The sequence below is a fragment of the Polyodon spathula genome, chromosome 6, assembly GCF_017654505.1.
Source record: "Polyodon spathula isolate WHYD16114869_AA chromosome 6, ASM1765450v1, whole genome shotgun sequence".
Lineage (NCBI taxonomy): Eukaryota > Metazoa > Chordata > Actinopteri > Acipenseriformes > Polyodontidae > Polyodon > Polyodon spathula.
Window position 1 is genome coordinate 29,831,923 of NC_054539.1, and position 24,252 is coordinate 29,856,174.

At 36.2% G+C, this 24,252-nt stretch overlaps 1 protein-coding gene across 1 annotated transcript in view; it reads left to right on the top strand.

Annotated features, from left to right (window-relative positions):
- The first annotated feature begins 657 nt into the window (after positions 1 to 657).
- Positions 658 to 24,252, top strand: part of LOC121317108 (RRP15-like protein) — a 31,710-nt gene continuing 8,115 nt past the window's right edge. The window contains exons 1-4 of the mRNA XM_041252721.1: positions 658 to 716; positions 5,131 to 5,411; positions 10,429 to 10,526; positions 11,141 to 11,336. Coding sequence (XP_041108655.1) covers positions 665 to 716; positions 5,131 to 5,411; positions 10,429 to 10,526; positions 11,141 to 11,336 — 627 coding nt within the window. The 5' untranslated portion in view covers positions 658 to 664. The remainder of the gene's footprint in view (positions 717 to 5,130; positions 5,412 to 10,428; positions 10,527 to 11,140; positions 11,337 to 24,252) is intronic.

A 24,252-nucleotide genomic window follows, 5' to 3' on the forward strand; every position in this document is an offset into this window, starting at 1 on the left:
CCTTCAGTTGTCCTCAGCAGTTGTGGGGTTACTGCAGGAAGGGAAACAGAGGTACAATAACTGGACAATAAATACAAAAGTGAAGTGGTGGCAATAATAATAATAATAATAATAATAATAATAATAATAATAATAATAATAATAATAATAAACACTTACAATATGTAGCACACACTTTTGTGTAAAACAACTGTTTTGAAAATGCAATCCCTAAGAAGTATTACGTAATATTTAAAAGCCCTCCCTTCCTGGCGCTGCTTCTGCTTTGCATTCATCTAAGAGCTGATCCGAGAAGACGAGGAATAAAAGAAAATAATAGAAACAATGTGCACCACAATAATGTCTCCTTGCAGGCAAACCTGTCACCTGCTAATCTCTCACTTTGGGATTCCTATCATCAGCATCACTTGTATTAAATATTGGATATTAGTTCCGGTCTTTTCTTTAAAAAAAAAAAAAAAAAAGTTATTGAATACTAAAAATAAATAAACAAACAAACAAACAAACAAATAAATAAATAAAACATGAAAGTCTACCTATCTTGCAGTTAAAAGTGTAATATATCACCATAATTTAGATACACACGTGAATTCTGGCTTTGTGAACCAAAAATTCTGCACGGACCTATTTTGATGTTACACTTCCTTCAAACTTCCTGATTAAGATGGCGGCGTTCGTAGAGGAATCACGTGTGATCACTGAGGAGGAATATAGTGGTAACATTTTTCTTTTATAATAATTAATGTCTCCGAAACGTGTGGATATTACCAATTCTTACGCTAGAGAAAAAAAAAATAAAAAAAAACTGAGGTATTTACTGTAAATACATACTATAGAAACGTAGTCGTCCTCATAGTCAATACCGGTTAACTGTGGGATTGGAATCTCTTAATTTACAGCGAGTGATTATAAATTGCCTTTTTTTTCTTTTGTGAAGTTAGCTTTTGAAGCGTAAATAATAATATTAATTTGCGGTTATTATCGGTCTACAGTAGCAGCTACAGTACGGACAGTAAACTTTCCGCGTTTGTACTGAACACATGTAATCAACGAAAGAATCTTCAAAATAATATCGCAAAAGTTTACTGAAAGACATTACAGTATCCGATTTCGAAACGTCAGTCCCCTCCGTTTTTGGTTAAGTATATGGAAAGGTATGTAATTCAATATGTTAAAGTAACGTTATTCTGCAGGTTCCACTAAAGTGTATTAAGTAAAATACGTTAATTCTATAGGGTGATGCAAAACTTCTGGCAAAGGCAATATGTAGTGACGATTCTCTATTCTAATTGACAATTGTGGTTGCAATACTGGCAAAATACAACAAACCTAGCCTCGATTTACGATGGACTGTACAGTAAGTTTAGATTGTTTTGTTTGACTCATAATAAGAATATTATTAATTTTATAGTTGATTACATGTAATATAAATACTGCTTGGAACTTTAACTGGAAAAAAAAAAAAATCATCACAAGGCACAAACATCCGCAACCCCCTCTCCGCCATACTTGAACAGAAAAAATAGGACAAACTGATTTTGCGAAAAAGCTAAAACCTGTTTTTGTTCCATATCGAACAAGCTGGACGTGTCCGAGTCTGTCCGCCTCAAGAAATTCCGCCTTAAGTTGTTGAGTGACCCAAAACATTTTTTTAAAACCTTTTTTTAAACTTATAGATGAGTCTTCACATAACGACACGTTCCATTATATTAGTATAGTTATTACATTCAGATTGTTTTCTTTATTTTATTAGAGAATATCAACGTTCAACAGTAATACAGTAATGACGTACCTTTGGAATTCTGTTTAACACGTTTTATGCAATTCTCACCGAATTGTAGCATAACCTGTATAATATTAAAGTTAATCAACAGTAACAGCTTTAATTGTGTAGCTAAAGAAATATGGAGGTGCTAGTGAACTGGCAGTGTCACATCTAAAAAGTGTAATTTGGTCTGTCCGTCACTTTAATAATTGAAAGTGGATATGAAGATAACCATCCCGTGTCAACAGACATTTGATATGTTAAATCTGGACAGTTCTGCTTCTGTAATTGAATAAGTAGGCTTACATTTCGTATAAATGCTCAATATTCCATGTGCCACGTATCTTGCGTATCTATTAACTTCACAAACACAGTACCATTAATAAACACAAGGTGGCAGTGTTTCATTAAAGGTACATGTTTGTTTCTGCCATTAGATAATTGGCTGTTAAGATATTTTAGAAGTCTGCAATATTGCAAGGGTGGTGATGTAGTAGGTCAAGGAAAGTACTATGTGTAATGTGTGTTTGTGTTGCAAGCTTATATTAATCAATCCAGTTTGAGCTGGGAGGGCTGTTTTTCTAACAACAAAACAAAAATAAGCTTGGAAGTGGGGCGACTGTGTCCACTGCTGCATCCTGAATTCAGAGGTGTTTGAAAACCTAGAATCAATGAATCTGTTAAAGGGACCTCTTGACTTTTTTCTTGTTTTTATTAAACACACAAAGACAAAACCCACCTGCTCCAGTGTTTGAGTTCATAGTAATATTATGTGAAAAATGACAGTAAGGGAAAACAAACCCTACTGGTCTATGGATACACAGAAATGTGTGTACATATACTCCCACACACACACACACACACACACACACACACTTATACTATATATATACACAGTGCCTATAGAAAGTCTACACCCCCTTGAACTTTTTCACATTTTGTTGTGTCAGTGCCTCAGCGTTTCATGCATTTAAATTTAGATTTTTTTCCACTTATCTACACACTTTACTCCACACTGTTAAGGGGAAAAAGGTTTTTATACTACCCAGCAGAGGGAACCTACAGGAACTGCTGAATTTATCCTGAAATCATGTGACTCACTACAATTTAACACAGGTGGAGGCCACTTTTGTTGGGTGAACTTTCCAGATATACAGTATGAAGAGTGGCACACAAAAATCTTTCTCTGTTAAAATGAAACAGTGTAGTAAAGGTAAAACTCAAGCAGCAGTTTCAAAAGATGTGAATGTTGGGGAATCTGCATTGCATGCATGTCTAAAAGATGAAGAAAAAGGAAGAGGTTTTCTTGTTAAGATTGACTCCAAAGAGGGCTGCTGTAGGATAAAAATGTGCTTCGCTAAGGAGTGAGACAAGCTGCTGTGTGAATTGCACGCACACAGCAGCACAGACTTTGTTGTTTTTGGTGTGGTCAATAATCATCCCAATAAACCGTGGATTCCAGTACCTGCAAATTGTGTGTGTCCCCTTCCTTCATTTTCCACCGTGCACTACAATATAAATTGGTCTTGTGGGCACTGTAAGTTATTTTAGGAACAAAAATGCCATTATTCGTTAAAAGATAAAACACAAATAACGCAGTCTCCTAATCTTGGACCCCGACAACCGCATTATAAGGGGGTAGCACTGTATTGTGATTATTATTTATGTTTACCATAGCATTAATACTTATAAAAACAAAATTTGAAAGACTGTGTTCCACAGATTAGTATTCCATTATATGACGAGTACAAAACTTCACATTTCATGAGCAGCACACAGCACTCTTCAGTGTGTACAGGTGTACATCATTTTGAAACTAAAATCTTTGAGCTGTTAAGCACAAATACAATATGTATGCACAGTGGTTTAGAGATAGTGTATAATGCTGTTAAAAAAAAAAAAATTTACATTTTTGCATTTCTGAGTCATCCTGCATACCTCCTAGGACCCTTGAAGTACCCCAGGTTGAAAACCCCTGGCCTGTATTAAGTATTTAAGCTCGCAAAGTAGTAATTTCAGTGTTGTGGAAACTAGTCCGGCTAAATCTAAGGGAGTACATGAAAAATGAAAATGGCATCTTAAAAAAAAAAAAAAAAAAAAAGCAGCAAGACGTGGAAGCATTTTGTTCATTATGTTGAGAGGTTTGTTATAGTGAAAGGACAATCAAAATAAATGATAAACTGTTGGAGTAAGTTAATGAGATGAGATTGTAAATAAAAGTAGAATTACATGTACCTGTTCGTCTCATGTATGCAGTATTCTGCCTTTGCTTTATCCTATTCGTTAAAGAATTAAGACATAGCACAAAAAGCGAAAATATTATTCAGAATCAGTCTGATATGAATCGTTTCAAAGAACACCAAGTCTTAACGCAACATGCAAGAATCCCAGACTGAACTTTTATTCCAAATAAACCCACCATGAAAGGTTTGACATGAAAAGCTCATCAGATAGTTGCTGAACAAGACAAAAAACAGTGTTTTTTGACAACCTATATTCACGAGAGATGCCTGCGTTAGTCATTCAAATGATCAATGTAGTTTCCAGCTTTATTAAACATGAAATGATTTTTCTTTTGTAGGCAGTTACACAGCACATGATTTTTATTAAGACAAAAGAGTTGACTTCGCTGTGGAGGTGTCTCCCATGCGTACAGACAGAGATGTTGACAGTTTGTACTTAAATGATCTTTTTTATTATTATTTTTTATTTGGTGTCCAGCGGCCAGGTTCATTATAGGCAAGGGTTTGTTATAATGAAGGGTGTTATAGCGAGAGTACTGTATTTATCCATGCAGTGTGGTTGCTACTAATAAGCTCTGAAGACCTGTCACTGTTGCGAGTATTCGGGTATTCAACACTTATTCTTGGTATATTCGAATATCTTATTATTTGAAATTCCCACCCCTAGTTAGATAGTACACTTTGAGTTATAGTCTGTGCTTGGTACACAGCTGTGTTCTTTGATTTTTCCAGTAAAAAAAAAAAAAAAAACATTTCTTCTGGCTATATATACCATGATTCAAATATCTGTTTTCCTTTTTTTTTTTCCAACATTTATAAAAAACAATAATCTATGTTTAACATCAGTGTAAATGTTTTTGTCCTGCATGGTAACAAAATACATATTTTTCAAGGCTTATTACTGTAGGGATGTTTACAAAAAGGCATGTCTAATAATATACTCCTAACAGTATTACTCCCCAATGTTGTCTATTTTAACATATGCTGACTGCACAAGTAAGGTAAATTATGATCACATTGAAGGCAAGATATAATTTATCATACATTTGGTTCAATATACAGTAAATGTAAATGTTTAACAAATAGAAGTAATAGCTATCCCCAACGTTGGAACTTTTGCAGGGTCTGAAGGAGATCAAGAGGATTCAGATGATAACTTTTCTTCAGAAGGAGAAGCAGATGAAGACAATGACAGTCCCAACGAGTCCAAAGGAAAGGGTGACAGTGAAGATGGGGATGCAGAGAAAGAGAGTGAAAACCCAAACGCTGGCTGGGCCGAGGCCATGGCAAGAATTCTCCTCAAGAAAACACCACAAAGTAAAACAGCTATACTGCTCAAAAATAAAGAACTGGAAAAAGTGAAAGCAAAAGAAAAGCAGGAGCGACTGGAGAGAAGAAAACAGGTATGAACACAGCAAAAACCTGCCCTTATTACCTTTGCTGATTTTTCGGTAAACTGTCTGAATTGTAGGGGCATATATTGGGTCTATTATCTATATTAGTGTTCTGCGATATTTCATTTAGGGAGCATCGATACGATAGCATGCACAGTATCATCATATTCGATACTATCACGGTAGCTTGGATCTTATGTCCATTACATGTTAAATGGCTGCAAAATCCCTTTTTTTGCAAGTGCAAAGTGCATACGAGTCTAATACACAGTTAGTGATGTACAGCATGGTGGATTGCTTGCTGTTTAAATATTTCCAGTTCCAGTGTATTCAAAGGTCATTGCCACCGACTATAAAATTCAAATAAAACTGGTAAGAAAGCGCAACACTTAGTGTAAAATAAACCATTTTCTTTATTTCTTACATATAATAAGAGAACAGCTTCAAATACTCAAATTACAAGGAATGTCTTAATTCTTAAATATAACAAAATAACACAGAAATACTTATCTTGAAGCAGACTTTTTATAAGTAGGCCAGATGTTTTACATACAGAGGTATCTTAGAAGTGCTCTATAAAATGTGAGTAAGGAATGAAAAAGTGAAGCACTGTTGTGGAAACTGATTCACATGGTACTGCAATTTATGTCTTGATGATCCAGTGTTTGTGGATCAATAAACAGTCAAATGAGCAGGATGGGCCAAATTGTCCCCCTCTTGTTTGTAAGATTTCTTATGTTATTAAAAAGTTACATACAGCATAATATCTCCATGAATCTATACTGTTCAAGTATTTTAGAAGTAAACAGAGTATAAATGCTATACTAAACTAGCCTGATTGATTGATGTACATTGCAAAACCTTTTTTTAAATGAACACAGTAATATGTTACATTAGGGAATACACACACACACACACCCGTTGTATTCCTTAATTTTAAAGCCTGTGCATTAATTTTACAATTATGTAGTGTTAGATATTTTGAAAATCCCCACTTCAAAATAATTAATAAAATGAGTTCAGTGGGAGAGAAACGTATTTCTGGCAAAGAACTGATTCTGATAGCACTAAAAACCAATGATACCCAATATTGGGGTAAAAAAAAAAATTATAATTGTGTGGTTAAAAAAAATATGAACTAAACTTACTCACTTCCGCTTAGCGGAAGTAACAAATTACCCGACACATTCTGGGAAAATTCAGTGACAGCAGCTGTAATGGTGAATGCCACAGAAAGAAGTTTGGTGTGAAACTGCTTTGGATTTCAGCCAGCCAAAATGTTGAAAGTGTTTTAAAGAAGTGAAAAACAAGGGAGGAAACACCAGCAATTTTAGCTTGTAGTTGTCCATCCATCAACAGTCCAAAGCACCTTTGACCATTGTTCCATAGTCCAGTTTCTGTGTTGTGCATATTTTAGCCTTTCAGTCTTGTTCTCCTTTCTTAGCAAAAGTATTCTTACTGCAACATATCTTTTAAGTCCTGATTTCCAGAGTGACCTTTGTACTGTTGATTTGATGGACAACGACACCTGTGCCTTCAGCCAGTTCTGTTATCATTTCAACACTTGTCGTCTTTCTATTTCTTAAAGATATTATCTTTAGGTATTGATTATCCTTGTTAGATAGCTTTTTGGGGCTTCCAGGCTTGTTTGTCAATTACAGATGATGTTTTTCTGTACTTGTTGATTATGCTTCGGATACCACACCTTGGAAATCGAGTGATGCGAGCTATTTCACTCAATGTTTTTTCTTCTTTATGCAAGTCAAGGTTTTTATAATAGTAGAGAACACTAGTGGAGCCTTGTTGATTCTCGTAATGCATCAGAGTGCCTTGCAAAAGTATTCAGACCCTCTCACAGTTTTCACATTTTGTTGCTTTAAAGCTTGCAGTCATGACACTTTGAAGTAAGAATTAATATGTGTTATATACACAGCCTACTCCGTACATTCAAAGCAAAAACAAAAATAAAGAAGTAAATAGATAATTAATATGAAATAAAAATGGAAAAGTCATGATTGCGTAAGTATTCAAACCCTTTGCTGTGGCAAACCTAAATAAATTCAGGTGCACAAAATGACCTTAACGAGCCACACAATTAGTTGAATGTCTGTGTGTAATATTAGGGGTTCTCATGATTTCAGAGTAAAAACACCTGTCTCTGAGGTTCCTTGGTCAGGTAGTGAATTTCAAGCAAAGACTCAACCATGAAGACCAAGGAGCTTTCAGCAAGTCAGGGATAAAGTCATTGAAAAGCACAGATCGGGAGAAGGATACAAAACAATATTGAAGTCTCTGAATATCCCTGTGAGCACAGTCTATTCAATCATCAAGAAATGGAAGGTGCATTGTACCACCCAGACACTGCCTAGATCAAGCCATCCCTCCAAACTTAGCAGCTGGGCAAGGAGGAAACTGGTGAGGGATGCCACTGTGAGGCCAACGACAACTTTGAAAGAGCTACAGAGTTCAGTGGCTGAGCGGAGAATGTGCATCAGTCAACAACATCCAGAACACTTCACAAAAGTAGCCTGTATGGCAGGGTGGCAAGAAGAAAGCCATTACTAACAATAAGCCATCTCAAAGCCTGCATGGAGTTTGCCAAAGCACCTGAGTGATCCTGCAAAAATGTGGCAAAAGGTGTTGTGGTCAGACGAGACCAAACTGGAACTTTTTGGTCTAAATGCCAAGCGTTACGTTTGGCGCAGACCCAACACAGCACATCTCCCAGTCGGCACCATCTCTACAGTCAAGCATGGTGGTGGCAGCATCATCCTATGGGGATGTTTCTCCTCAGCAGGGACTGGAAAGCTTGTTAGGATTGAAGGAAAAATGGATGGAGCAAAGTACAGGTAAATACTAGAGGAAAACCTGTTTCAATCTGTTAAAGACTTAAAACTGGTCAAAAACTTACCTTTTAGCAGGACAATAATCCAAAGCACAAGGCAAGTGCTGCACTGGAGTGGCTTAAGAATAAGAAAGTGAATGTCCTTGAGTGGCCCAGTCAAAGTCCTGACTTGAATCCTATTGAGAATCTGTGGAAAGACTTGAAAACTGCTGTCCTCTAAGCGATCCCCAAGCAACTTGAATGAGCTTGAGCAAATCTGCCAAGAAAAATGGAGACAAATTGCACCAAACCAGTGTGCAAAGTTGGTAGAGATTGACCCAAAAAGATTTACGGCTGCAATTGCTGCCAAGGGTGCTGCCACCAAATACTGAGTTGACGGGTCTGAATACTTATGCAATCAACATATTTCAGTTTTTCCTCTTTAGTTTTTGCTGACTTTTACTGTAGCTTATCTTACCCTTAGAAGTCTTCAGTTTGAGCATTCAAGTTTTGAGTAAAATATTAAGTTTTATAAAAAATGTATGAATTATTTTGTAATTTCACACAATGGGACACCACAGGAAGGGTCTGAATACTTTTGCAAGGCACTGTGTGTGTATAGATAGATAGATAGATAGATAGACAGATTGATTAGTGCTACTCCGATTAACAGATTAAATTGATCAGGCAGATTTTACATTTGTTTTGGCTGGGCATTTTGAACTCCATTTCCCAACATCCCCTGCTGAGAAAGAAAGCGCGTGAGAAGGCTTCCCATGTTAATTTGTATCTGGTTTATTGTTGACACACACACACTGGTTTATAACACAATGACACAATCCTACCCTTTGGGGACACACCTTTCGTTTCATGCTACTGATGAGAAAAAAAATCGGTGGACATCATTTGATTTAATTAAGATACATTGCTGTTTAAATTGCTGCGTTAAGTTCAGGAACTTGAATTGACATTTTACAGGCTTATGAAAACATGACATAAACAGTACTTAAGAGGACTCAAGCAAATACAATACAAATAAACTCAAACACTATTTTGCGTATTTTTTTTATTTTTAAGCGTTGTTGCTGGAGGTTAGTTATATATTGTCATTTGAAAGAACTGTAGAGAAGATATGTTAAAATGTTGACACTGCATCATGATAAATAAGCAAAGAAATGTACACCCCACATGCCAGCCTGTATTCATTTGGCAGAAAGTTGAGTCCCAGCCAGGTACATTGTGGAATGTAGTTTCTTAACAAGCACTGTCAGGCAAGTATGTACAGACAGATACATATACAAAAGCTAGCTTGTTTAACAATGAACTGGGATGCCATTTAATCAGTATGCAGTTATAGTGTACACAAATACATAAACACATTGAGGATAAAATGACAGACTTGTCTGCTGCTTAATGTTTATAGTTTATGGCTCATCTAAATGAAATTGTATAAACATTTAAATGTGGCAGCCTTAAGGCACGGTCGCACAGGTGAGTTTGTCGATGGCAACATGGAGACGACAGCTGTTGCTGGCTTGTCGCCTCGCGTGACCACCGTGGGCAACACGCCGGCGACACAGTGACAACGTGTCTCCCACTTTAGGCTGATGTTGTATTTTTCAGGCAACATTTTCAATACCAATATATGATAATAAAATGGCGATATGGGTACATGATTTGGAAGTGAAGGTAATAGATCATTTTGCATTTTTGTTTAATTGGTTTGAGAAATAATTACATGTAAGAAAATAAAAATAAAAAAAAGGTTCCCGTGGAGGCCATCTGTTACTTTGTGTTCAATTATTTATTCATTTATTTATTTTTTTACAATAAATGAAACAAAAGACAATGCAAAATGTTATTTTTTTGTTCACGAGATAAAAAATGAAAAGGTTGTAATGGTTGTGTTCTTGTAACAGTTACAAAACAATTACTACTTCACCACATTTTAGAAAAAAAAGTTATAAGGTTTATTTTTTGTGCAAGTTTAAAAACAAGTTATATACAATAATATTTATTCGTCTCATAATGTCTACTCTCCTCCTCTTCCTCATCTTTCATTGCTATTAAAGCAGCGGCAGCAGCCTTCCTTCGCAGCATGTTTACGTCTCATGCATTGTGATTAGGTTGCATTACACTGTTAGTATTTTGCCTTAGTGTATGCTGTAGATTAATTGATGCTGTTTTGTGCTGTACTTATAGGTGGATAAGAAACGGCAGTGGGAAATGATGTGCAGAGTGAAACCAGATGTTGTTGCAGATCGAGAGACTGAGAGGAATTTTCAGAGGATAGCCACCAGGTATTCCTTTTTAAAGCAGGAAATTAATATCCGTCTTCCAAGGCTTTTACATTTTTCTCATATTGAGGGGAGGAGTCTTTTACTGTATGTGTGGATTTAATAAGAATGCATTGATGTATTGTGATGCATCTTTACATGTGAATCCTGATGCATAACCACAAGCACTTTGTGGCTTTTAGTCTACAAAATGGTTCTTGAGTGGAGTAAATGTGATTTGCTGTTGGTATATAGAGGTTAAACCATGACCGTTCACAGCGTCCTGTAGTTATCTGATTGTTTATGGCTATACTCATGAGTAGAATAACTACAGCATTCAGGAGTATTCTTTTTATATAACAAGTACAAAGTGAAAGTATCTCATTTAAAGTTTTGCTCTTTTTATTGGATTGGTAATTATTATTAAAAACATTGGGGTACAGCACTAAATAACAGTTGAAATATTATACAATAAAATATAAAAATGCTTGCCTTCTGCTTTATCAATACATGTTTTCAGACAGTACAGATGTAATGACGGACGAGTCCTTAATTTAATCTGTAAAAAAAGTTTGTTTTTTTTTTGTTTTTTTTTAATAACTTCTGATTTGATCCTTGAGTTCTCCTTTGCCCTTTAGAGGTGTAGTTCAGCTTTTCAATGCTGTTCGGAAGCACCAGATGAACATTAATGAGAAAGTGAAGGAGGCTGGGGGATCGGAAAGGAAACAGGCCAAGCTGCTGTCTTCCGTGTCAAAGAAAGACTTTATTGATGTGCTTCGAGGAAACAAGGGAGGAAAAACTGAGAACAGCTCCAAGGCAGAGAACGGCAAAGAGGTATGGCTCTCTTATCTGCACCAGCATGTCTTACAGGGCAGTTGCACTTTGTACAGTGGAACATGTACAGGTAACTAATTCAGCACGAATGGCAGATCACAAGATGGCACTGGCTGTTCTATTGCTATATATATATATATATATATATATATATATACCAGTATATAATATATATATATATAGTACCAGTTTTGAGTACACTTGCTGGAAATTAGGTTTTTTCCATAATTGATAATGTTTTACGTCGTATACGTTTCTGTAAATACTTGAAAATGAAAACACATGTTACAATATACAAAACAAAACATAAGGAGTATCAAAGCAATGTTCAATAAAATTGAAAATTGTCTCTAAATCTTGGATTCCTAAAAAAAAGCCACCCTTTGCCTTAATAACAGCCTCACAAACACGAGGCATTCGGTTAACAAGTTTTAGCAGGAAATCACCCGACATGTCTTCCCAGCTCTTTTGCAGCAATTCCCAGAGATGTAGGGCACTTGTGGGTAGCTTTGCTTCGACTCTTCTGTCCAGTTCGTCCCGTACAAGTTCTACAGGGTTGAGGTCTGGAGACTGGGCAGGCCAGGTCATTAGATTGAGTTGTCCTTCACTTTCCTTCTTCGCCAGATAGTTCTTGCACAACTTTGAGGTGTGTTACAGGTCATTATCTTTGCTGAAGAATGAAGGACAGCCCAACTAGCCATAATCCTGATGGAATGGCATGCCTCTGAAGTATGCTGTGATAGCCATGCTGGTTGAGCTTGCCATGGACTTGGTAAACATCACCAACTCTGTCACCAGCAAAGCAACCCCAGACCATGACACTGCCTCCTCCATGCTTGACAGTGGGAACCACACATGCAGAACTCATGCGCTCACCCTCTCTGCGTCTTACAAATATTCGGCGGTTGGACCCAGATATTTCAAATTTTGACTCATTGGTCCATAAGACCGACTTCCACTCCTCAAATGTCCAGTTTCTGTGTTTTTTGGCCCAGGCAAGTCTCTTCCTTTTATTCTGCACTCTTAACAATGGTTTCTTTGCAGCAATTCTTCCAGTTAGGCCAGCTTCACGCAATCTCCTCTGAACAGTTGATATTGAAACATCTGTACTTCTAGTAGCATTTAGCTGCACTTGTATTTCATGGGCAGTTAATCGCTGGTTTCGCAGACTTATGACTCGAATGAACTTGTTCTCTGATTCTGAGGTCACCCTTGGCCTGCCTGACCTTGTTCGGTCCTCAAATAATTTGATAGTCTTGGCCAAAGCAGTTACAGACACTTTCAAAGTTCTTGCAATTTGTCTTAAAAGATTGACCTTCATTTCTTAAAGTAATTACAGACTGTCTTTTTTCTTTGCTTAACTCAGCGTATTTTGCCATTTTCTGCTCCCTTACATTCAGGAATGACAAACTTGTGCCTGTGCTGCCTATATTTATAGTAATCATGGGCCACACCTGTTAACAATAATTGGTAACAAAAGGTTAATTAGGTAACATGCTAGTTAACTCAGAGAACATCTAACAAAGACACTTTTATATTTTTTATCAGCTTATATAAGTACATGTATCATATAATGAATTATTAAGTGTTTTATAGACAAGTTTTTACAGTTAAAAGCATAGATAATCATGAAAAACCTGGTTTCAAGCAGGTGCACTCAAACTTTTGACTGGTACTGTGTGTGTGTGTGTGTGTGTGTATATATATATATATATATATATATATATATATATATATATATACATATATATACACACACACACACACACACACACACACACACAGTACACAGTCAAAAATTTGAGTACACCTGCTTGAAACCAGGTTTTTCATGATTATCTATGCTTTTAACTGTATAAACTTGTCTATAAAATAAAACATATACCATATCTATAATTTATATATATGTCTATAATCTATCATATATATATATATATATTATACAATATAGAACCACATTATATCTTATGTTCGCTTTAACACTAGTCATAGAAGGAATTTTCGGATTGTTCGATCTGTATTCTTCTTTTTTGTGTGGGTCAAACATCTACGTTTAACCGATGGATAGGTAATTGCAAAATAAACCACTCATAATGCTTGAAAACATTATAGAAGGTTAAGGGGACAGTAAAAATAATAATTAAATGAAATTTGAAGCTGCTTTAAATATGGCACAATATGTTTGATGGAAACACTTGGCTTCCTCTGCATGTATACTTCCTGTGTTACTGGTAATACCTGGCCCCAGATATGTGTGTGGGCAGCATAGAAGTTTCAGGTGGGGTCCTACTAAATGTAACACAGGTTAACCTTAGAACATTGTCAGGTAAAATGGTCTTCACAGGAAGTGAAAAGGAAGTGTTTATCAGATGTGTCTCAGTAGTCCTCTGGGCGAGTACTTAAAACACATGTACAGATATACTCTTGTGTTCACAGTCTTGCGTAAAAAAAAAATAAATAAAAGGCAGAAAAGTCAATTTTCTAATTGCAAAGTTTATTAGGCGTTTGATTTTACTAAAACATGTTGGGTCTTTGTAGCAGTGAGTCTCAAGTGTCTATGTTATTATTGCTTGAGTCTCAGAGGTATGGTAATAATTTGTGTCACCATTTGGCTTGTGCCCTGTTTGGTACTGGCTTTGGGAGTGGTACTATGTTCTTCTGTCCCAGGAAAACTGTAAAGTATAAATTATTTTGAATTTGTAATTTCAATGGGAAAGCAGTAGATTTAGTGAACTCCAACCCTGAATTTACAACATAAACAAGCTAGTGATGTATGTTCTACTTTAAAGTAAGCTGTCATTTCTGTGTTAAGTCAAGTCAACTCATTTCAATTTGGAAAGCATAAGCTCTGGATGCAAAACTTAGCTGGCCAAGGTCCCTGAAGGTTTATGGTATCGTGTGTGTTTTGTTTGCCAGCAAGTAGTGCTTGAATCAATTAGGAGATTGATTCAGTCATGTGGTTATGTTTGTGTATTTTGGGGGGCAAGTTAAAACAGCTAGCGGCATGAGGGAGCATTTTCACATTTTAGCAGGAGACAGATTTCATAATAAAAAGAGCGTGCTGCAAAATTGAGCTGCACTCTGTCTCTTACTAACATTTTCCTGATGCTATTTCAAGATCAATCCATCATCTAAAATCATTGATATTTACTAAATGAGCTCACTTTACCTCAAAATACTGTAATTACAAAGTAAGAAACCAAGGCAGCTGAATGCCCTTCTTCCCTGTTTGTATTTCAGTAACTCACTTAGTGTGTGACAGAGGGACCAGTCATTTGTCTTGCCAACATTATTCCCACCCAACAGTACAGGCATGGGAAACTTTTTGGGTGTAGCCATTTTATTTGGAAGCAAACTAGGCACATCATGAGCCAATAATATATGAAACACATGACTTGAGCATTACACTGTAAGTTAGTTGGCTGTAAAATGGTAGAGGCAAGGATTTATGAAAGTTTGACATAGAATTGACTGAATATTGGTATGTGGGATTGCAACTGCTAGAGTACCAGGAAAACCAGGACCACCTTGTCAAATCAGCAAGACATTTGAGCATCAGCAAGCTCCGATTATTTTTCTCATGTTTAAAACTTTAGTTTGAATGACAAATGGCACAGAAAGACAGCACCACACAGTTGCATTAAAATTGGGGCTGTCAATTAATCGCAGTTAACTTAATTTATTTGGTGATTCATTTTTCGTGGGCGTTAATCGAATAGCTGTGTCTTCAGCCTTTTGGCACACCGTACTTTAGTCTCGGTTTCAGCAGCATTGGATTGTGTTTATGTGCAGTTACTGTTTAACCCTTTGCGGTCCATTTAAACCCCCCCCCCCACCCCCATGGAGCAAAGCACTAAAAATGAATAGGAGTTTTTATGTTTTTTTTATGTTCCGATGGCTCACTGGACATAAAGATGCTTACTTGTCTACTGTCAAAGTGAGTTCCAGTATCACACATGAGTACTGTGGCGCTATCCATATAAAATGTTGTTCACTAAGTCTTGCTACTGTTTCCACTCTTTCAGTGCCTGGCATTTGTTGTCCATCAAACAGGAGGCTTGAGATCACAGAGGTCTGAAAGTCCAGAATAGTGAGCCCATTCTGTGGAGCTGTACTATACACTGTATGGCTGTTGTACAAAGAAATCTGGACCATGTACATATCAAGTTTTTTTGTACCATGCCATGGTCTTCCTAGCAGCATTGTATGGCTCCAGCATCTGGCCTGACTTATCCACGCCTCCCATGTTTTTATTGTAGTCCGCGACACACTTGGGCTTGTTTGTGTGCATGCCCATACCTCGCACAGGAACTGCTATTGTTGCCTGATCGTGGGTGGTGGTGAGGAGGTACACATTTTTTTATCTGTATATTTCATTGCCAGCACTACCTCACAGCGCAGAGTGCGGGTTTTGCCACACCTCTTTTTCTTGCCTACCAGTTGATGAGGAAACCCCTTCCTGTTTGGTCTTGTTGTGCCACAAGCCATTGTTTGGGATGTGTACAAGGCCCTAAACAGAGGGATTCCTGTGTAGAAATAATCTACGTACAAATGGTAGCCCAGATTTAGGAGAGGAAAAAACATCCCACACAATTCTGTGGTCTGGAATCATGGGGGGCAGCCAGGCGGCTCAGTCTGAAAGTCCTTCTCTGTGTACACTCTGAACCGACGAGTGTACCCAGTGGAGCTCTCACAGAGTTTGTAAAGTTTAATGTTTCATGGGAATATACTGTTTAAAAATTAGCGTCATCTGCAGATATATTTTGGCCAGGTGTATACAAAGTGCTTTGTGATGGTGGTCCATTAAGAAAGGCGCTATATAAAATAAAGAAAGATTGATTGATACTTTTTTTCAAATTTATTCTGAGGATGATCGAGAAGTGGCTGTAATTTGAAAAGCCTGTCACACTGGGGATGGTCCCTTGGGAGAGCCTTAGAAGTATCATTGTAATATAGGAATTTTAAAATTAATTGGAATCTGTCCCGGCTCACGGTAGAAGGGAAAATTGGGCAAGCATGGATTGGGTTGGTGGACCAATATAAATCTAATCTAAGTTTATCTCCCAGTTCCATCTGAAGTTTATCCCCCCAGTCCCAACTTCTTAATTTCTATTACATTAGTGGAGACCCACTTGCGCACCCTAGAATGTGGCCCCAGGTTGTCTGCAGGTTGTGCCATGTATTGATGGGCATACAAATAGGTTTGGGTAACCAAATAATCAAAAAGGTCACCAGTGGTGAACAACTGGGAAAAAAAGTTAATTGGGGTAAATCCAGTTGTGTTCACCCTTGGTACCTGGTGTGCTAGAAAAAGGGGGATTTTGAGGCTCGATGTTGTTAGGGGAAGTCCAGTAGTAGAGTGGCTGAAATCTATCACCAGGCCCAGCTACTGTGCCCTGTTCTGGTAGGGGCTCAGGTTCAATGTCCATCAGCTCCTCTTCCTTATCACTGCAGGATTCCTCACTGGAGGAAGAGTCACTTGGCACATACTCAGTACCAGAGTCATCAGGCACAAAATCACTCTCTGTGTCAGACTCCATTAGGAGGTCAGCAAAAACCTCTGCACTGACCAAAATAAAACCTTCACTGCTCAGTACAAATAGAATTATAAATACCAAAAAACGCAATAATAAAAGTATACCTTATACAAATACAATGTTTTTTTTGTTTTTTTTTAGCGCTATACAATATAAAATGAAAAACCACCCCCCAAAAAACTCTAATAACTACTGTGAAATCCTAGAGAGAAATAGGGAGAGGTAAAAAACAAAACAAAGAAAAACAAACAATAACTTAATAAATACTAATCAAAATAGTATTTTTTTCAAAAAAAAAAAAAAAAAAAGAAGAAAAAAGAAAGAAATCAAAATGTAGAACAGGAAAAAAAATCTGATCTGAAATAGACATTGAGAAAATAAAATGAGTCAATTCTAATAGTTTTTTTGGCAAGTCACTGTAGATTATATATATATAAAAAAAAAAAAAAAAATATCCATACCCAATATAGGGGTATCCCATTCCTCTATTAAGTTATTATTTTTTTGGTGTTTGTTTACAGTTTCGGTTCAGTAAAAGTCTCGTCATGGTATATATATATATATATATATATATATATATATATATATATATATATATATATATATATATATATATATATATTTTTTTTTTTTTTTTTTAAGTGGAGCAAACGAAAAAATAAATTCAAACCAACAAAAATAAATTCAAACCAACAACTTCAATCAAATCATTTTATGGATTTGGGGAAAGGAGAGAGGAAAAAAGCATTTATAGTATAAATTGAAAAACCACCTCCCAAAAAATAAATCATCGTCAAATCATAGAGAGAAATGGGGAAAGACGAAAAAATATATATCCTAAAAATTGTAACAAATTTAAAATCAAATGAACAGGAAAAAAAGCTGATGTAATATACAGTGATGAGTACATTTTTTTTGGGGGGGGGATGGTAGAAAGATTAAATTAGATGTAATATAAAATTATAAAGTAAGAAAGGTGAATACAGGGATTACAAAAATAAGATACAGTATTCAAAAAATATGTAAAATAGATCAATCTTGTGCTCAAAGCTCACTAGCCTAAGTTTCTCTCCAACCAACTAAACTAGACACAAGTCTGAGATACAAGGTTTCACACACAATAACGATAAACAAAAAACACAGGGTTCCTAATGTTTATTTTTCCCTTCTCATTGCTGAGTTTGCTACTGGACAAAAAAAAAAAAAAAAAAAGTAAGTTGCAACTACAGTACCTCCCACACACTCGATACATTACAGTGGTGTCATGTGATCAGAGTCAGGAGCAGGAAGCATCTTCCTCTACCGTCAGCATCAACAAAACCAGAAGGGAACTTGTATCAATGCTGTGCTGAGGTGTTGCATTTTACAACTGGATGTAATAATAGGAACAGTTCTTATTTTTAGACCAATATGTTAGAAATCAAGCAGATAAAATAGCTAAACATTTATTTACAAGAGAAAACTCAATCGCAACAAACAAATAAAGGGTCCATGTGGCCTACACACACATCTTTTTTTGCAAATGGATGCACTTCTGTTTTAAAATTTCAGTCTCACTCGCTCTTAACTACATGGCTGTTGTACAAAGAAATCTGGACCGTGTACATGTCAAGTTTTTTGTACCATGGTCTTCCTAGCGGCCTTATGCGGCTCCAGCATCTGGCCCGACTTATCCACGCCTCCCATGTTTTTATTGTAGTCCGCGACACACTTGGGCTTGTTTGTGTGCATGCCCATGCCTCGCACAGGAACTGCTATTGTTGTCTCATCGTGGATGGTAGTGAGGAGGTACATTTTTTTTTTTTTTCTGTGTATTTCATTGCCAGCAGTTCTTCACAGCGCTGGTTTAGCCACACCTCTGTTTCTTGGCTACCACTTGATGACGAAATCCCTTTCTATTTGGTCTTGCGTACCACAAGCCATTGTTTTTCTGTTTCAAAATCTTAGTCTCACTCGCTCTTAAGCGGTTGATTATGAAAAATGCTTATTCTGGACCAAACCATTCAATATACGAGAAGTGGGAGTGTTATGGTTAGGAATAATAATAATAAACATGTGTGTATTCATGTATGAAACTGTGAAAATATGTACAGCATTTATTTATCTTTAATATAAATAGCTGTAAGTCTAGTTGCTTTACAATAATACCTTGATACCCGATTCTTTGAATTTGTAATCAAATGGTAAACTTGTTAACCCTTTCAAATACTGTAACTACTGGTGATAAACTGCGGTTCTGTTGAGTGTATGGGGAAACGTCATTAATGTGGATTAGGAATAGCAGAGGACCTAATACTGTTTGATTCCTGTGGCACTCTACTGGTTATCTCGCTTCATTTTGAGGTTTATCCTCTAAACAGTACTTCCTGTTTTCTACATATTAACCACTCCCTAATCCATATGCATGGATTTCCTTTAATCCCTACTGAGTTCAGTTTGAGAATTAATTTTTTATGCGGGACTTTGTCAAAAGCTTTCTGGAAATCTAAATAAACTACGTCATATACTTTGCAGTCATCCATTTTCGATTTTACATCCTCAAAAAAATCAAGCAGGTTAGTTAGACATGGTCTCCCTTTCCTAAAACCATGCTGACTGTCTACCAGGATACTGTTACCATATAGGTAACTTTCCATTTTAGATCTTATTCTAGTTTCCATAAGTTTACATGTAATAAAAGTCAGGCTTATTGGTTTGCAGTTACCTGGTTCGGTTTTGTCTCTCTTTTTGTGGATCGGTATTACATTTGCAATTCTCTGGTCTGTCGGTACAACCCCTATGTCAAGAGACTGTTGCATGATCTTGGTTAGTGGATTGCAAATAACTTCTTTCATTTCTTTGAGTACTATTGGGAGGATCTCATCGGGCCCAGAGGATTTGTTTGTGTTAAGAGCTCATAGCCCCTTTAACACTTCTGCCTCTGTTTTATGCTAAAGTTGTTTAAAACTGGATAGGAACAGGTCGACATGTGGGGCATGTTGTCCGTATCCTTTTGTAAAAATTTGTGAAAAGTAATCATTTTGTATATTTGCTATTTTTTTCTCCTTGTCTATGATTTTGCCGTTTGTACCTCTTAGACATTTTACCTCCTCTTTGATTGTTCGCTTGCTGTTATAATATTGGATAAAACTTTTTGGAATTGGGTTTAGTCCCCTAGCAATGTTCATCTCTGTCTCTCTCTTGGCCTGTCTAACTTCCTTTTTGATTTGAGTTTATAGTTCCAAGTAGTCTTTCTGTGTACTTTGTTCTTGGTCCCCTTTAAACGCTCTGTAAAGTGCCTGTTTTCTCTGAATATTTATTTATTTATCTGTACTTTTGGGGTGTAATTGTTTTGTGCCTCTAGTACTACATTTTTTTAAAAACAGCCATTCTTTTTCTGTGGATGTTTTCCCTTTTTTACTCCAATCTACTTATGTTAGTCTCTGTTTCATTCCTTCATAGTTTGCCTTTTTAAAATTGTAAACCTTAGCTTTAGTTGTTACTTTCGGGGTTTTAAAAAGCACTTCAAATGAGACCATGTTGTGATCTGATTTTGCCAATGGTTCTCTGTCCTCTGTTGTAGTTCTTCTGTCTTCTTTATTTGAAAAGACTAAATCAAGGCATGCCTCCCGTGTAGTAGGTGCCTTGACAGATTGCGTTAGGAAGCAGTCATTTTTCATTTCTACCATTTCAATTTTGTCTGTCGTGCCTCCCACTAGGTTTTCCCATTTTATACAGGGGAAGTTGAAATCCCCCATTAATATGGCTTCTCCTTTGTTGCACACATTTCTAATGTCCTTGTATAACAGATTATGTTGCTTGGTGTCTGAATTAGGCAGTCTATAGCATGCCCCTATTATGTTGCCCTTTAAATTTGTGTTCATTATTCTGACCCATAATGATTCTGCATTCTTTTTTTCTTTTCTTTTGCTATTTTTGATATATAGTACTACCCCTCCTCCTCTTCTGTCCTGCCTGTCTTTCCTATATATTGTATACCCAACAATGTTATATTTGTCTCCATCCCTCTCGGATAGACAAGTTTCTGTAACACCTATCGCATTGTAGTTACTTGTTGGTGTAGCAGCTGTAGGTAAGTACATTTAATAGCTATCTTACCTGACTTGTTGCCCTTGTTTTGATGTGGTCTCCCTTCTGTTTTTTTGTTGATTTCTCTCCCCTTCCTTTGTAGTTTAAATGCTTCTGAACCACCTCGAGGATTCTTTCTCCGAGTAGATTGGTTCCCTTTTTATTTAAGTGCCATTTGTCCTGCCTATATAGATAGTCATCATTGCTGTAGAAATGAATTGTTAAGTGGTGGGAAAAATGTTATTATTTGTTACTGTGTTCCCTCAGTTTACAAATACCTGTACAATTCATTCAAATACAATATGTACAACAATAATACGTCTGAAATCTGTTTCTCATACAGTACACCTTACCATACAAAAAGCTTCTTTTAAACTACAATAAATAAGTACAGCTAGATTGAAAAGTCCTGTCACACAATAGTGCTTGGTTTCATAGTGAAAATGGGTTAGAAAACGCTACATATTTTTTGAAATTTATTTGTAGTTACTAAAATACAGCTTCTGTATTTTAGTAACTACAAATAAAATATATTTTTTATATCAAAGTGAAAACAATTACCATCTTTTTTCAATTTCTCTGTATATATTTTTCTTCAAACTGGTGTTTTTTTGGCTTTAAATAAGCTAAGCTAGTGTTTGAATTGGAATTAATTAAATACAACCTGAGTGAGACTTGTCAGGAAGCTTGTTTACAGTTGAATGTATCTGAATGGATTCCAGTGTAAACATGGAGACTCAAAGGAAGCTTGGGGTTTTCAGTAAGCAAACTACCATTCATGAAAGTAAAGGCAGAACTATATGCACAAAAGCTGCCATTTTATTCAGTGTTCTCCTGAGGAAATGGATATAACACGGGGATTATGGTGAAGGAATATGTATGAAGTGTGTACATATGCAGTGTATTGTGATACATTATGTTATATAAATAATTTAACTGAAGTATTCCTGAATGATTGCATTTTAAATTTGAGAAGTTCTTTTGTCCCACAGACTTTTTTTCCCCCACTATATATATTTTTTTGTTATGATATACATGCACATGTTATAAAATACATGTACACAAAAATATTAAAAATTGCATTTGCAAAACCTAAAGAAAAAAAATTCTCAAAAAATCAAATCTTTGTTCCAAATGTATAATCCAAATTTATAGCTTCAGTAACCTATTTTAACACTTTGATGGTAAAGACAGCAATCCATATCTCCATGTTGATCTGCCATAGTTATAAGTTCACCTGAGACATGCCTTGTCATCCTTCTTTACTGAAACTCTCAGGTAAATGACACAGTTGACAGTCAGCATTTCCTCTGAAGGTAACTGATCATCAAGAGGACTGAAAACGTGATACTAGAAAGATAGACAACAAAAAAGTGGTATATATCTATATATATATATATGATATATATATATATATATATATATATATATATATAATAATATATATAGCTGTTGTAGCAACAAACAAATAAATCTGTACTGACATTGTTACTACTAATCATAATCTATTAATGTTAATATCATGTTTCTAGATTTTTACAGCCGCTTACAATGGGTCCATACAGTTTTAACAGTGTTTATAAGTTAATTGAAAATAGAGGTGAGGTTGAAAGAGTTAGGTCAGAGAAATAGATTTTAGAACACATAGCTTTAAGGTACATTTTGAAAGTTCTGCAGTGTTACTGGAATAAGAGAGTGGTGGTGCATTGGTATTTAGCTATTTCAATGTTTCTTGGTTGTCAGTTTCCATTACAAAAGATGAAAGACAACCCATTGCCAATTGGCAGTTTGTTTTCATTAAGCATGTGTGGCAGTTAAAGTTAGAATCAATTACATTGAAGTCTCCACTTAAGGTAAATTATCAGCAGGCAGTTTAATGTTGACTAAAAGTTCCTGTCTCAGGGTGCTTAATTAGTTTAAAAATAAATGTCCAAAAGGCACAATAAATCTGTTACATGAAAGGCAGTGCATACTTCTAGGCGTCAAAACAAATTGAGTTGATTTTAGGCAAATTTTGGTTTGGCATTTTAACAGCCATGTGTGTTTATTACAGATTGTACTTTTGAAATGTTAAAAAATAAATGAATACAAAAGTACACTACTGTTTCATGCATTCTGAATGTTATTGCAACAAGATGCAATAACATTGCATCTTGCATTTACGTTGGGATTTCACTAAACCTTAAAGGGATTTTGCAATCTTTATCATGGCACCAATTGTTGTCTATAGTGGCTCTCAATAGTATTCACCCCCCGTTGGATCACTGACGCAGAGAAGCAGACTGTAACTTCTTTAGAGTTGCCACAGGCCTCTTGGTGGCCTCCCTGACTAGTGCCCTTCTTGCCCGGATACTCAGTTTTTGAGAACGGCCTGTTGTAGACAGAGTCACAGTTGTGTCATATTCTCTCCATTTCTTAATAATGGACTTTACTGTACTCCAGGGGATATTCAATGCCTTGGAAATGTTCTTATATCCTACCACTGATTGGTGCTTTTGAAGAACCTTATTCCGGATTTGCCTGAATGTTCATTAGTCTTCATGATGTAGTTTTTGTTAGGAAATGTACTAACCAACTGTGGGACCTCCCAGAGAAAGGAGTCCACTTAAAGACCCCCGAAATATACCCTACTTAGCTCAGTCCAGACGGTTGTCATGCTGATGCGCTGGGGAGACCGCACTGATTGATCCCCGGAGCCAGCATCACAGCCGTTGTGTGTGCTGATGCACTTGGAGGCAAAATAATCCCCCAAATGATCCCTGCAGCCAGCATTACACTTAAGCCATCAACACCAAACAGAAGGATATCTACATCATCAGGTGGAAAGAAACGTAAAGGATGGAGATGCAGATGGATCACATTAGTTTACTATAAAGCTACTTCTTAGTTGGCATTAATATTGGCGAGAGCCAAGTTCAAATCAGATTAAGTTTTAACATCTGCTCTAAGTAATGGAAATCATTAATCTTGTATAGCTATGAATTAGTTATTATAATGTAGTGGTATTTATTTATATATAACAAAACATGTTTTTTAAATATTTTATGGACAAAGTGTACTTTAAGTATTTTTCTGAAACAAAAGTTGTTGAAATCTAATTTTTTTTGTTTGCTGTTCAGACATTATTCATATTCTAACATACAGTGCCTATAGAAAGTCTACACCCCCCTGATTTTTTTTCACATTTTGTTGTGTCAATGCCAGTTTCATGCATTTAAATGAGGATTTTTTCCACTTATCTACACACCATACTCCACACTGTTAAGAGGAAAAAAGTTTTATTGAGAAAAAAAAAGTATACATTAAAAATA